This window comes from Cotesia typhae, unplaced genomic scaffold (genome assembly GCF_013202065.1).
Source record: "Cotesia typhae breed Kobodo isofemale line unplaced genomic scaffold, CoteBio_Ctyphae scaffold_152, whole genome shotgun sequence".
NCBI classification, from domain to species: domain Eukaryota; kingdom Metazoa; phylum Arthropoda; class Insecta; order Hymenoptera; family Braconidae; genus Cotesia; species Cotesia typhae.
This window is the reverse complement of record NW_027423776.1, coordinates 456,965-472,845: the sequence shown is the minus strand read 5'-3', so window position 1 is coordinate 472,845 and position 15,881 is coordinate 456,965. Positions and strand designations below refer to the sequence as shown.

At 29.8% G+C, this 15,881-nt stretch overlaps 2 protein-coding genes and 1 long non-coding RNA gene across 12 annotated transcripts in view; 1 reads left to right on the top strand and 2 right to left on the bottom strand.

Annotated features, from left to right (window-relative positions):
• Flii (FLII actin remodeling protein) overlaps positions 1 to 15,881 on the bottom strand; it is a 198,619-nt gene that overhangs the window by 83,730 nt on the left and 99,008 nt on the right. For all 10 annotated transcript variants that reach the window (XR_012480669.1, XM_074256235.1, XM_074256234.1 and 7 more), the window contains 2 exons: positions 11,917 to 11,987; positions 11,531 to 11,777 (listed from right to left, as the gene is read on the bottom strand). Coding sequence is in view for 9 of the 10 variants with exons in the window: in XM_074256235.1 (XP_074112336.1) it covers positions 11,531 to 11,777; positions 11,917 to 11,987 (318 nt within the window). In the remaining variant the exon portion in view is untranslated. The remainder of the gene's footprint in view (positions 1 to 11,530; positions 11,778 to 11,916; positions 11,988 to 15,881) is intronic.
• On the top strand, positions 1,403 to 3,247 carry LOC141536035 (uncharacterized). The gene is made up of 3 exons (XM_074256247.1): positions 1,403 to 2,039; positions 2,204 to 2,800; positions 2,988 to 3,247. The coding sequence occupies exons 1-3, from the start codon at positions 2,018 to 2,020 to the stop codon at positions 3,044 to 3,046; spliced, it is 678 nt and encodes a 225-aa protein (XP_074112348.1). The 5' UTR covers positions 1,403 to 2,017; the 3' UTR covers positions 3,047 to 3,247.
• LOC141536037 (uncharacterized) lies at positions 5,440 to 6,092 on the bottom strand. The gene is made up of 3 exons (XR_012480670.1): positions 5,823 to 6,092; positions 5,602 to 5,731; positions 5,440 to 5,519 (listed from the first exon to the last, which is right to left on the bottom strand). It is a non-coding gene; the product is annotated as an uncharacterized LOC141536037 (long non-coding RNA).

Genomic DNA, 15,881 nt, shown 5'->3' with positions numbered 1-15,881 from the left:
TATGAGAAAACGATTCATCTGACAAAAATTAAAATCAGCCTTTTTTTGTAGACCATTGATTTCTTTAAAAAAAAATGTTCTTAACTTAGTTTCATTAACCTTGACGGTTTAGAAGTTATTAGACAAAATCCCATTCAGGAAAAAAAAGAAATCAAAAATTGCGATGATCGACCTCTTAATATTATTATTAAGGACTCAAATTCGAACAAGATTTTTTTTTTTCTAAAATGATTTTTTCGATGGAGCCAAAAAAAAATAGTTGATTTTTTTGGCTCAGTCTAATATCTGCGTCATAATACAATCAAGCCACAATATCTGCGACGTTATATCCTGAACCGTTAACATTCATGAGTGCTTTGCATATCCTTTACATCGCCACGCGATTTATCAATTGCCACTATCACTCTTTCTCGTATTCCGGTCTCCCTCATAGAGTAACATTGGATTTCCGTACGGAGATCAGATGAATTTTGACGGCAATATGTACATCAACTAAACTTATTGGAGAAATAAATAATAATATTTCACGTGTCAAACATAAACGACAAGAACTAAAGAATAGAATCAAACAAATATCAACAATAGGGTGATTCAAAAAAAAAGAATATTTTTTTTTTCGTTTGGTACTCTGAAAAATAGGTTCCTAGACACCTCCAAGAAAGCCTCTCCAAGCATGAGTTCTTAATTGTAACGGGAAGGTCCTCCTTCTTACAGTTTTCTATTTTTTCTTATTATCAGATAGAAAAATTTATATCTCGCTTCCAACTACTTGAAAAAATATCTTGTTCCTTAGATTTTGTAGGAAATTGAATGCTCTACAAAAAAGGTCTCTTACGATTTTTTCGTAAACCCAACCGTTTAAAAGATATTAACGGTTAAAGTTTGATTATTTTTGGGAAAATTTTTTTATTTCTTATGAATTTTATAACTCAATGAAAAAAATCATTATGAATGATGAAACTCATAGTTTTGTAGGAAATTTACTGCTCTATAAAAATGGTCTCTTATGATTTTTCGATCAAGTTGAGCGTTTACGAGATATTCATCGTCAAACATCAATGCATATCAATTTTTCTAGTTTTTGATCAATAATTCGAAAAATTTCAATTTATTCTGTGAGTTTCAAGGAAATTTAGACAAATTTGAGTTTTTATTATAAAAGCAACTCCTATAGATGTTTTCTGTTCAAAAATTCATTTAAAAGTTTTTATTCTAATAATATTTTTTTAAATTTTATCTTTAATAATTTAAAATCTTAATCGCGTTGTCATTTATTATTATGAAATTTGTTCAGTGCGTATTTTTAAATTGTTTTTCACAAAATATACATAAAATTTTCGTTCGAGGGGATTTTTGTTTTGAATTCCATTTCTTCTTCTGTTTGTCTTCTGAAACTAACGCCATCTATGTTTTTACTCTCAACTATCTTCAGTATCTACCCATTTAATACCGTATTTTCAGTGTTCCTAAAACTGATCATCTTGAATACGTAATAAAATAATTCATTTTAAATAAGTCTTATAATCATCACATAAATTTATTTATCATCAATTAACCTACAATGAATAAAGAAATACGTTTTATCGGAATACCTCTACCAAGAATTTCGGAACGTAAGTTACCAAAAGTGAAAGAGGTTATGCGTGTGTTTTTCTACCAACTTAAAATTTTAAAGTATTCAATCAAACAAAGTGCTAAAAATTCAGTTGACCAAGTTATTGAACTGTGGAGAAAAAATTAGATTCCAACTAGTGGAGCTCCTAATGCAGTCAAAAAATTTCTTCGCTATCACAGTCAATGGTTAAAATTACAAAAAAATTTCGATAAAAAGAATTCAGCGCAAAACCAGAAGGAAATGAAATTTCAGACTGATCTTGAACAATTATTCGACATTGTGAGCGAAAAATCCTTAAAAGTGCTTGATGATAATATTAGAAAGTTGTATTTGGATTAAAAATTCGGTACCCATAAAGAGATTCTTTCTAATAATGTACCTGTATCAAACATAACCACAACTATGATGGGAATAGATGAGAGTAGTAAGTATCTGAGATATTTAATTATTATAAAGTCAGGTAGTAGTGTAACTTTTCATAGATGACTAGATGACATTTGACTAGACAATTTTTGGAGTCCTTTCTTAATTATTTGTCATCAAAATGAATAAATTCTATACATTTTCTTTGTTTAATTTATAAAACAGATCTTATTCCAGACTTAGATCAACCGTCTACCAGTCATGCGATTGTTCCAAGTGAAAAATCAGAGTCGTTCTCTACGTATACATTAAGTGGAGTTACAAATTTTGGATCTGATTCAGAGTATGAACCTCCAATTCCGACAAAACGAGCAAAACTTGATGTCTTAACTCCTGAAGTCATTTTTGGACTCGACCGAGCTAATGTCAGCAGTAGAAATGCGATGTTTATTATTGCTCCGGTTTTACTAGCAGTAGGTATTAAAATTGAAGATACAACGCTCAGTTATAGTTCAATTCAACGAGCTCGTATGCTTCAAAGAGAAGACATTGCTAAAGGACTTAATGACAACTTTAAGACACACGATAAATACGTTGTGCATTGGGACGGAAAAATGCTGAATGACCTTGTTGGATCAAAATCTGTGGAACGGCTACCAGTTATTTTAACTGCATTTGGTACCGAACAATTACTTGGGGTTCCAAAAATGAATTCTGGGACGGCAGACAATCAAACATCAGCCATTTTATCGACATTGAGTGAATGGGGTATTACTAATTATGTTAAGGCGATGTGTTTTGACACGACGGCAGTTAATACAGGTAACTTATCAATGATAATTTTATCTAAAAAATATTTAATTATTAACGTTCTAGTTTAATTTTTATTGCTTACTGAATTTCACTTTTGAAATTATTGAGAATTATTTACTCATTTGGATTTTAAATATAATCTACAATTTGTTGAAAATATTAAATTTAACGATAGTTATCTATTTTCTTTATACAGGAATTCATAACGGTACATGTAAGGCAATTGAAAAGACTTTGGGAAGAGAGTTAATCTAGTTACCATGTCGTCACCACATTTTTGAGATCATATTGAGAAGTGCATTTGAAGTATATTGGCCTGTGTCATCTGGGCCAAACGTACCAATGTTCGGAAGATTTAAAAAATCATGGGATGAAATAAATAAAACTAATTATAAATCTGGAATTGAAGATACTGTTGTTGCTGATATCATTTTGGATAAAAAAATGAAATATCTAGTTTAATTGCACAATCCTTACAGGTATGATTTAACTGCGATTTTAAGAAAAAAATTTTCTTGTTTCTGACAAATTTTTAATTGTTTTTGATAGTTACTACAACCCCGAGATGACTATAAAGAATTGTTGGAATTGTCGTTGATTTTTCTTGGAGAAATGCCTCAAGAAGAAATTTTTTCAAACGTCCTGGTGCAATTCATCATGCTAGGTGGATGGCAAAGGCAATTTACAGTTTAAAAATGTTTCTATTCAGAAATGAATTTAAACTTTCTAATAAAGAATTGGACGGTCTTCGGCAAATTTGTATATTTATAGTTACACTGTATTTAAAAGCTTGGTTTTCATCAACTTCTGCAACAACTGCTGCTAATCATGACTTGCAGTTTTTGAAAAATTTATTCGAGTACAAAAATATCAATTCATTGATTTCTTAAGCAACTTGTGAAAAAATGATTTTGCATTTATGGTATTTAAGTGATGAACTTGCCATTTTATCATTATTTGACGATACCGTTTCATTGGAAGTAAAAAAAAATATTGTTGGAGCTGTTAATACTCGTAACGGTACAGATTCTAAAGCTAAAAAATTTATAATTGATAAAAACGATTTGAATTCATTAACGCAAAAAAGTCTGAGTGACTTTGTTTCTAAAAAGTCTTTAAATCTCTTTAAAATCTTTGATTTACCATATGACTTCCTTGATAAAGATATTGAATCGTGGCCTACTAATGACAGTTACATTGAAAATAAAGAATACTTTAACCAATTGAAAGTTGTTAATGATTCAGCAGAACGAGCTGTTGCATTAGTTAGTGAGTATAATCAATGCTTGACAAAAATGAAGAGCAATTCCAATACTTATTGCAAATTATCAAAGAACATCGAAAAAACTACCCAAACTGCAATAGAGGAAATTATTTACAGTAAAAGTGTACCGTTATGTTGAAAATATTGAAAATTATATGGCAGTTGATAATTAAATAAATAAATTCTTCGATAAAAAAGTGAAACACATGTGAAACACACTAAATTGAATTATATATTTAAAAAAATGCACTAATTTTTTGTTTTAATGTAATCAAACATGTCCAAGACTAAAAAAACTAATTAAAAAAATAGTTCATAACATATTTCTATTCATAGAAACTCAAATTTGTCTAAATTTCCTTGAAACTCACAGAATAAATTGAAATTTTTCGAATTATTGATCAAAAACTAGAAAAATTGATATGCATTGATGTTTGACGATGAATATCTCGTAAACGCTCAACTTGATCGAAAAATCATAAGAGACCATTTTTATAGAGCAGTAAATTTCCTACAAAACTATGAGTTTCATCATTCATAATGATTTTTTTCATTGAGTTATAAAATTCATAAGAAATAAAAAATTTTCCCAAAAATAATCAAACTTTAACCGTTAATATCTTTTAAACGGTTGGGTTTACGAAAAAATCGTAAGAGACCTTTTTTGTAGAGCATTCAATTTCCTACAAAATCTAAGGAACAAGATATTTTTCAAGTAGTTGGAAGCGAGATATAAATTTTTCTATCTGATAATAAGAAAAAATAGAAAACTGTAAGAAGGAGGACCTTCCCGTTACAATTAAGAACTCATGCTTGGAGAGGCTTTCTTAGAGGTGTCTAGGAACCTATTTTTCAGAGTACCAAACGAAAAAAAAAATATTCTTTTTTTTTGAATCACCCTAATCAACAACCGTAGGCCTTAAATATTAACGAGCGTTGTGATCGGCTGTAACGCACACCAATAACCAAGTCATACACGCCTTGCCCAAAGGTTTGAAAGAAATTATACCTGGGTACATTCTCAACATAATATTAATAATCCACAACAACGTTGAAGTGATTATATTTATAACAACAACAACTTGTAGCAAAATTTTTCCCCGTTGTAAAAATTTGTACCGGAGGCAGAGATACCGACCGAGTAGAATTAATCCGAACAAAAACAGTTTCACTGTAAAAAATTGCGCCAAGTCCACGTTCATAAAACTCATCTCAATAACATCTGCACTTTGCAAAAAAAATAAGACTCGTTACAATAATTTTCATCCTATACAAAAAAAAGTTAAATACAAAAAAATACCAAGAAACCGTCATAATGTTGAAAAAATTGAAAAAAATTTATTGAAAATTTAAAAATTAAGAAAAATTTTTTTATCGTACTTGGCGCGCGTCATTGAGTACCCCAAATTTTTTCAGGATACATGAACATCCTTTTAATGTTTCAACATTTATAAGTAAGTCAACCTATAAAATGCATAAATGTAATTAATGAAATATTATTTTATGATACGTTTAACAAAAGTTAGGTAAAATCAACATGGCATACGTATTTTATTTGAAATTTTTAAATTGTCCGCCCATCGTTTATGATTTCAATAAAACGCCCTCTCCTGTTCGGTTATGCAATTTGCTTACAAGTGAATACGCCTGCATACATTGACTCTGTCGTGGAATCACTGCGAAAATTGAGTTGATTAAAAAATAAAACGTATGGCCGACTAAATTGAGAAAATGCGGTGTGATTGCCAATCAAAATGTGTTAATTACAATTAAACGAAGCATGATCAAGTTTCTTCATGAAAGCTTAATGACGGAACTGAAAAAAATTGAATTAAAAAATTTTGTGTTATTTCAGATATCTTCACCAGACTACCATATTGACAGATATTTTCACTAAAAATCTGAAAAAAATTTTCGAAACGGATTTTTTCACTGAAACTGATATTAATCCAGTAAGCAGTGTTTTTAATTCGTTGAGTATACTTCACTGATGTGAATCTATAAACATAACAATGTATGAAATCATATATTATATAATTAGAGCTGATAAGATATAATATATATATATATATATATATATATATATATATATATATATATATATATATATATATATATATATATATATATATATTATATAATTATACATATTTACATTACATAAATTTAAGCGAAATCGTTTTTTCTCGGGTTGAAATTCGTTCGAAAAAATTTGGGGTACTCAATGACGCGCGCCAAGTACGATAAAAAAATTTTTTCTTAATTTTTAAATTTTCAACAAATTTTTTTCAATTTTTTCAACATTATGACGGTTTCTTGGTATTTTTTTGTATTTAACTTTTTTTTGTATAGAATGAAAATTATTGTAACGAGTCTTATTTTTTTTGCAAAGTGCAGATGTTATTGAGATGAGTTTTATGAACGTGGACTTGGCGCAATTTTTTACAGTGAAACTGTTTTTGTTCGGATTTCATATCTTTTTGTTAAGTGTAATTTTTTGCTCGCCTCTTAATTTTAAAATTGAACTTTTCCCGCGTAAAATTAGAAATATGTAAATAAATTAATTAATGCAGGTAAAGCTATTATCATATAAAAGGTTATTTGTTCGTTAATTTTGAAAATCAAATCCTAACAAAAAAATTAAAATTCTGTTTCTCTCATAGTAGCTAGTAGCATTAAAAAACTTAACGTGACTGACCCGTGTAAACTCTTCGGTTTCAATCAATTAACTAGCTTATCAATGGGGATTTTAAATTTTTTATGTATATATAGTTAAAGTTTAAAATTTTTTTGAATTAAAAAAGTTGTTAATCTAGATTTAATGCTCTACTACACATTAATTTAACAATAACAATAATTATTTTGGTAAAGATAAACAATGATAATGATACTTTTAACATCAATTTATCATTACCGATATAATAAATTTCATTTTTATAATGATTATTATTGTTATTGTTACAATGACATTATTGTTAATAAAGGGGACAATGCATCATACGCATAATTGTAATACCTATGGCCTAAAAATTACAATTATTTGAAATCCGCTCGATTGAATAACAATGCCACCTACAGGCAACGACTATAAAGTCGTAGAATGTGTACACTATCCAATGAGAATTGCCTAAATCTTGAACTGCTGGCCTGAAGGAAGAAAGTAAAACTCAAACAATCTTTAGCCTGTTGTGTATTTAGTCTAGTTAATAAATGAAATTCAATAGACAGAATAGGTTTGAAAACCATCCACATATGAAGTTGTTTGATAGTTTGTTCTAGAAATTTTGTATTTATAAAGTATTTTAACATTCTTAATTTCAAAATTAAATTTTTCCCGCGCAAAATTGAAAATTCATAAATGAATAAATTAATGCAGGCAAAGCTATTCTAATATGATAGGTTGTTTATTCATTAATTTTGATAATCAAATCCTAATAAAAAAATTGAAATTCTGTTTCTCTCATAGTAGCTAGTAGCATTAAAAGACTTAACGTGACTGATCCGCGTAAACTCCGCGGTTAAAAGCGATTAACTATCTTATTAATAGGGATTTTACATTTTTATTTATATACAGTAAAAATTTTAACATTTTTTTGAATTAAAAAAGTTGTTGATTTGGATTTAATACTCTAATACACATTAATTTAATAATAACAATAATTCATTCAGTAATAATAATGATAATGATATTTTTAACCTCAATTTGGTATTACCGATATAATTAATTTCATTCTCATAATTTTTATTATTAGTGTTATTGTTATTATGACATTGTTGTAAGTAAATGACACAATACACCATGCTCATAATTGTAAGACTTTTCACCTAAATCCACTTGATTGGATAACAATGTAACCTATCGGCAACGACCACAAAATCATAGAATGGTACACTATCCAATGGGATTAACCTCTGATTATGATTGTTCATGTACAAAAAACCTTTGTTCCAACTTCAAATTGTTTATTTCTAGTTTAATTAACATTTTTAATAAGCTGAATATTTGTATTCTAAATATTTGCACTGCGCATGCGTCAACTTTACGTTTAGACTTTCAGCGCGGACTTTTGAAAATTATATTGACCAGCACAGTGATTAGAGTAAGTGTATTTTTCTTGTAATTTTAATTATAGAGGTCACAGGACAAAAGGGCAACGTGTAGTTTTTAATAATTTTATAATAAGTTTTATTTTAATAAAGTATTGAAATTTTTTGTTAATTGTTATGGATTTTTTTTTTTTTTTTTTTAATAGTTCGTAGTATTGATGAAAATAGAATTGATGAAAATAAAAAAAAAAATGTACATGCATTGATTAACAATTCTCTCGATATTTTTAAAAAATTTAGAATGAAATGAATATTTATTTACTTAATGACATTGATATTGGCTGACGTCTAACAATTTTTTTTTAATTATTTGAATTAATTAAATGGTAATTCCTAAAAAATTACACCCGTAAATTTTTTAATTTTTTATACATGAGATGTGCTTGTCACTATAATTTTCAAAAGACCGCGCTAAAAGTCTATATACGTAAAGTTGACGCATGCGCGGTGCAAATATTTAGAATGCATACATACAGCTAATTAAAAATGTTAATTAAACAACAAATAAAAAATGTGAAGTAGGAGCAAATGTTAAATATACATGAACAATCAAAAATAGAGGCTTGATGACTCAAATTGTTATCATAATATTAAAAAATGCGACAGGGGGGCTAACTTAAAGGTACATTATTAATAAATTATTTTTAAAATAAATGGAGAACGATCAAATGTTGAGAGTGAATAATAAAGAACAAACGAAAAGCTGAAAACGTGATAGAAAAAAAAATCAAAAATTAAAAGAAAAAAATTTGGGGTTCTAACTTCAGTGAGCTATCCCGTTGAATCTACAGTTTATGTAGAAATAATTCCAGTGCACTCTGGTGGTTGTAGATGCAAGCTGTGAATTAACTTTTTCAGTGTAGTTGCGTATCTATAGTAAGATTACTACACATTTTTATTTTATCTAGTCTGTGGCGGTGACTTTTCTCCATGAAAAAAAGTCAGGATCGAAATTTCTGGGCTTACTATAGTTTGTGCTGATAAAATTTAATAATTTTAAGTAAATTAAATGTTATAATTGATTATAATTAATTAATATCAGTAAAATAGAGTATGACTTACTTTTATGATATATCATTTTGGAAAAAGGAGTACCATATAATTAAATAAAATTTTGCAACCTTGAAATACCATTCTGCTTACAGTAAACACAGTCGGTAGTCTGGCGCTCCGTTTACAACGGAATTTTTGAACGGAACTTGGCGCCAGATTATACCGAATCTGTGAATAAACGTAAAGTTGACGCATGCGCACTGCAAATATTTAGAATAAAAATATTCAGCTAATTAAAAATGTTGATTAAACAACAAATAAACAATGTGAAGTAGAAACGATTGTTATATATACATAAACAATCGAGAAGAGAGGTTTAATGAGCCGTATTGCTAAAAAAATATTAAAAAATCCAATAGGGAGGCTAACTTAAAGATATATTAATAAGAAATTTTTTTTTAAATAAATAAATAGAGAAGTAACAAATCAAACAAATGTTGATAGTAAGCGATGAAGAACAAACGATGAACTAACGATGTGATAAAAAAAAAGTTCAAAATTAAAAAAACTTCTGGGGTGCTATCTTAAATCTCGCATTGGCTGTATTGTTTACCGCAAACTGTCTACAGTTTATGTGGATATAATTCCAGCGCACCCTGGCGGTCGTAAATGTAAGCTATGAATTACTTTTTTAACTGTAGTTTCGTATCTTTAAAAGATTATTACATATTTTTATTTTATCTAGTCTAGGGCGGATATATTTCTCCAGCAAAAAAAAGTCAGAATTGAAAAATCTGAGCGAGCTATAGTATGTGCTGATAAAATTTAATAATTTTAAGTGAATAAATTGTTGCAAGTATAAATAATTGATTAAAACGGTAAAATAAGTGATTAATTAATCTTGATGATAACAAATTAAGTTAAAAAAGTACCTCAGAATTAAAATAAAATTTTGTAACCCCGAAAAGCCGTTCTGCTTACAGTAATAACATTCGGTAGTCTGGCGCTCCGTTTTGAACGGAACTTGGCGCCAAATTCTACCGAATTTGTTGATAAATAATCATAAATAATATACAATAAATAAATTAATAAAATTAGTATAAAATAGTAAAATTAAAAGAACCATAGAGTGTGAATCTGTTGCCAAATTTAAGCGCAGCGAGGGACGCACACGAGGAATAAAAATCCCTGTGACAAATTACAAATACAAATACAGCTTTTAAAGATCAATTACAACATACCCATGTACACGTATGCCATATTACATTCAGATGTAACTTTATTCATTTTTCAACTGAGGGGCTTTGCTCCTAGTCGCCGACTGATTTTTTTCCTGTTCTCTCATTACCATCATCATCATCATCAAAATTACCATTAACCCGATCACTAAAATCATTCCCGAAATCATTATCAAAATTTTAATCAATTATCAACTATGAACATTATTTCATTAATTTTGTTAAGCGTGATTTTGTGTGTATTTATCTAAAAATACGCCAACGCCGATTTTTGGTGTGGTTATTTGACAGTAAACCAACACATGAGCTTGTTACCGTGGTGTGCCTTTTTATCATAGATTTTAAGTTTGTTCATCTAAAAACTTTATCAAAATCATCGTCAACATTAACATGAGCATTTAATTGTATGCGGATATAACGTGTATATAATGGCCCCGGATCTTATGATATGTTACTAGCTAATTTACTTTTGTCACTCTCTCGCGGCCTACATGAAATTACATAATAAATGAAATATGAAGAATAACCTGAAAATTAAATCAATCTGAAAGATTATATTGGTTGTACGTTCATAAGTAATTCATTTTGCTTTTTTTTTTTTTTTCAATGATGAGAATTAGAAATAAAAGAAAAAAATTATAAAGAAATCCTAGATTCAAAATCTAAATGGTGTTCAATTTGACATGGAATATTCCATCTGTATGGTCAGATTCTGAAGAAAGTTCGCTCTCGCGTCGAGTTTGGTTTCAAACTACCTAATCTGAAAACGAACGTAAGTAGATGCTAGAAAGCTAAGATTTTAGTTTTAATAAGGTATTGTGTTTCCTTGTGCTGATTTTACTCTGTATACCTTAAATTCAGGTTAAGTAGGTTGAAACAGGTTTCGAATGAAAATAAGAAAATATGAATTCAATTTTTTTCTATTAAGTTGTTGGTTTGACGTTTCTAATGTCAGCGGATAAAATGTAAAACTTGAAAAAATGCAATTGTCTTTTCCCCATCCATTCAATAGTTAATAAGTACTAAATGAAACCACTTTTCATTATCAAATGCACAAAAGTAATAACAATATTTTTTAATGCTAAATTATAAATGCAAGCAAGAAAAATTGAATGTATTCAAAAATTTATTACTCACTGTTGCTTTTTCACCAATCCAAAAAAAAATTGACCACATCAAAGAGCCACTTTCATCTAAAGTTGTTTTTAAAATTATGTAACAGTCTCCTTCATAAAATTTTCCATGAGCAACTTCTTCGATTTGATTCGGTAAAAAGTTTTCGATTTCCCAAACTGACAGTCCTGGTACTTGACCTGCATCTTCGTCAAATATTTCTGAATAGTCTAATGATGGTTTTTCTAAACTTTCATCCCATCTTTTGGGCCTGAATAAAAATAATGAATTTATAAAAACTTCATTTGACTGGGTTAGTACCATAACCCTTATTAAAAATACAAACGAAAGAATAGAAATTATTGAAATGAATTCAAAATTAATGATTTTGAATTACTTTTACTACTTACTTCAAAGATTCTGTTTTATAATCACTCAAGTCTCGCTCTTTGTTTTTAGTCGAAGCGACATCTTTCATACCCTGTAAAGATAGTCAGATTATAGCTTTATTAAGTTTAAAATATTGTGTAATTTCGATTAAGTATTTCTGTCTCTGCCTTGAGCAGAAAACATAATCAATGAAAATGAGAAAATCTTAATTGAAACCATACCCGACCCACGTTCCTGAACAAAAGTATATTACACCCCTTGAGAAGGAAAATAAGAAAAGCTCGGCTTCGCATCGGCCAACAATTACATGTAATCTGAGGTTTTTCGACAGTATCTACTACGGACCAAAATTGAACGAACAGATTACCAAGCTTTTTAATATATTTGTTTTCAAGAATTTTACATTCTGTCATTGTGTTTGGGTCACTGACATACTCCTCTTGCATAAGCATTATTACAAATTCAAAAGGGTATTCTCTTGAAAATTCTATTACTTGGTTCACGTTTCCAAACATCACTCCTAAATATACGAGATCATGATGCATTGCGAAAACATTTTCGATTCTACGTACTCTAATATCCAACACTTGTACTCCAGCTTTTAATTGCGCTATTATATTCAATAGTTGTGTTTGAGCCGCTAGTATTTGAGTATTCTATGTAGCAGAATTATGAGTACCGATCAATGCAAGCGTATTGATTTTCTGTGTTCCTGGAATATCCGTAAGAAAGTAACGATGATCCCGCTATGTCGGAGAACATGCTACCGTTAAAGACACTAATGTCATCATCAGCACTAATTCAAATATGATTCTCATTATATAAAAGTATAACTATTTTTCTTTAATTATAATCCACTATCACCTGTCATGATGAATCAATTTCCAGAACGTTATCAAACTCTAAGTATGTAATACAGTTTACATTAACATCAAGAGCTTTAACAAAACGAAATTCTAACCTCAGACTCCCATTCTTAACTAAATTCCAATGAGAAGCCAAATTTGCCGACAGGTCTGGTGTTAAGTCAAAGGCATAGAGAGTGCTCTCGTACTGATACTCTACGCGGGAGATCCAAGATCCTGTGTTTCCAAAGTGAATACCGTTTCCACTAAACAATGTGTTGAGCGCTTTTACTTTGGAAAAATTATCCTTACTAAAATGTGGTTGTAACGCCCTACCCCACACTTGTTTTCCATCAATATATAAGCAAAAATAAGCAAAGAGAATTTAATGAAAATGTTTGAAAATTGAAGGGATTATGTTTTTTGGAACCGTTGTATGCACGATTATCCACAAAGCCTATTATTATTCTTTTAGGTAGTTGACCAAGTACGACATTATCAATGGTGTTTCCGAGTATTCCTTGTGATAATACAAATGATTTTACTTCAACTCTAATAAGCGAATACTTTGCAGTTGTTTGTCCCAATGTTCTTGTAAGAGCTATTAAAATACTCGGATTAATTTTCACTCTTCTAGTAATGAGCATAGCCTCCAAAATCTTGACCATGTAGTTATTTTCACTTGCATTCATAAAACAAAATGTGTTTTTTGACCTGATTAATCGTATTCTCATTTCGACTCCATTTAGTAAAAATTTATCTTGATTAAAAACATCACAATGTTAATGACCCATCAATTCAAATGCTTTTCCTTTTGAAGTGTATACCGTTCGCTCATTTAGACCACAATTTTTTGTTTTATCTACACTCTCAAATTCCCCCATTGTATTCATATTCCACAACCCCATTTTAAGATGAGTACTTTTTACATCAACTCCATAATTTAAAATTGTTTCTAAGTAAGCTCTACAAGCGTAGGCATTATTAGGTAGTGATACCGTTTTTTGATTAAAGAAGACATCCACTTGATTAAACATCGAATGCAGAGAATTATTTACTGGACCCACAAAATCTTTTTCATCTACTGAACCCTCAGGTGTTTCAATTTTTGCTTAGATTTTTATCATAGTCTGTCATAAGTCTATGTATTCCTCGCCATGTCCAGGTACAACGAATTCTATTGGAGTATAGTCCGACAAAGATGCCATAGGGTTGTAATATGCCCATTGTGGATGTTCAATACTTGTTTGTGTAGGAGGTAGTGTGAAAAAATCCAGTTCTGATTTTGCACACTACTCAGAGTGAGAATGTAAAAACGACATTTTTTATTAATTAAATATATCGCACACGTCACGCTTTTTAGATTTTTTTACTGTACGTTTATTTTTTTTTTTTTTGAGATTTTATTTTTTTGTTAACTTTTTTTTTCTTAGTAATCTTTTTCTTACTACTACTACGCTTCTGCACTCTCCCACGGTTACTGGTTTTTTGAGTTATTTTACGTATTCGTTGTCTTTTATACCCAGATCCTCTCATTATTTCATCCAATTTTTCTGATGCCCTACGTTTAAGTCGTAATCCAGATTTCGTTAGTCTTTTTTCCAATGATTTCTTTAGAGGTACCTGACCTGAGGTAACATCACCAAATAAATTCATTCCTGTGTGAAATGCTTCTTTTCCTACAACTCTTTTCCTGCAGCTCTACCTAGAAAAGGAACAACTCTACGGAAGAGTCCTCTCAAAAAAGCACCTATACCATGACCGTGTTGATAAGAACCAACATAAACTTTGCCAAATCTATTATATTTTTCGATATATCCTCCACCTGCCTCATTATTATAGTATTCAATGTAATGAGACATTTTGAAATGTAGTGTAACATTCAACGGTCCGTACGCAAATGGTTCTAGATTTCCAATGTTATCTCTTATATCTGTTTCAATTGTCCGAAATGAATTTGATAAAAAAGGAATATAATTAGGTCTACCATAAGTATTAGCAACTGTCATCCCATATGGGTATGAGCTCATATCCAAAGGAACTATGCGTAACAATGGAGTGGTTACATCGCCGGTTACATACGGTGAAGAGATATCAGAATAAACAAAAAGACTACTAAGCAAACCTCTTACTAGACTGAAAGGTCTTTGAGTTATATTTGTAAATTATTAGGTTTTCCCATCTCTATTACCGAGCGCAAATTTTTTCTTCTTATTTTCATCAAAATAGCGATCAAAACCCAAAATATCTAACAGAGTATCTGATAGTAGAATACGATGACTAGTGGTTTTACAAAACGATGGTTTACATATTCATTTTCCTCTAGTAAATCCTGATTTATCTATTTCGAATGAAAAAATGTTTGACTGTTGGGAGAAAAGAATTCAAAATAGATATAAATCTATTTCGATCCATGTAGACCTCGTGGAAAGAAATAATCACTATAAATATCAAATTTTCCTGCACCAGGAGTCAATAGAGTTATTTTAGTGTCTTCTACCGTTTGAATATGAAGAAAACTTGTTGGAAACAACCTTGCCACTTCACTAAATATTGTTTAGTGAAGTGGCAAGTTCAAATTCGAAAATAATGCTGTGAAGCGGGAAAGAATAGGAGTTACGCTTCCTTAGCCCTTTCCCTTGGTTTTGATTATTTTCTCAATCAAAAATTCTTCTTTTTCAAGGTTCTTAATCACTCGCGCTATTTCTTGTTCATAAAAAAAACCATCAATCACTTCTCCATTTAAATCTTTTAATTCATAAGTAGGAATATTCTGACGGAGTTTAGCTTTTGTAATTTGAAAAATTTCTTCTACATAACCAGCTTCATATCCTTTCTCAAACATTGACTTATATTTAATGATTCGTATATAATCATTCACCTTGTATTTAAAGGGTATTTTCCGAGGTTTAACTTTTGGGAACTGTTTTTCTATATTCAACAGCGCCTCTTCAGCATTATTTAGAGTAACTGCTGCAGGCTCCATTCTTATTGAACTATGTTTTGTATGATTATAGGCTTCGGCTAATTGTTGTAAAATATCAATGTAACGGTAAATTTTACGATGAGTGAAATATCGCCACATTCTTTTCTTGAGAGTTCTATTAACACGTTCTACAATCGCAGCTTTTACATCAGGG

Excerpts from the sequence above, each read along its gene's own strand:
- LOC141536035 (XM_074256247.1), top strand. The coding sequence starts at position 2,018 with ATGATGGGAATAGATGAGAGTA. Across the intron at positions 2,040-2,203 it reads GATGGGAATAGATGAGAGTA|ATCTTATTCCAGACTTAGAT; the intron begins GTAAGTATCTGA and ends TTTATAAAACAG. Across the intron at positions 2,801-2,987 it reads CACGACGGCAGTTAATACAG|GAATTCATAACGGTACATGT; the intron begins GTAACTTATCAA and ends TTCTTTATACAG.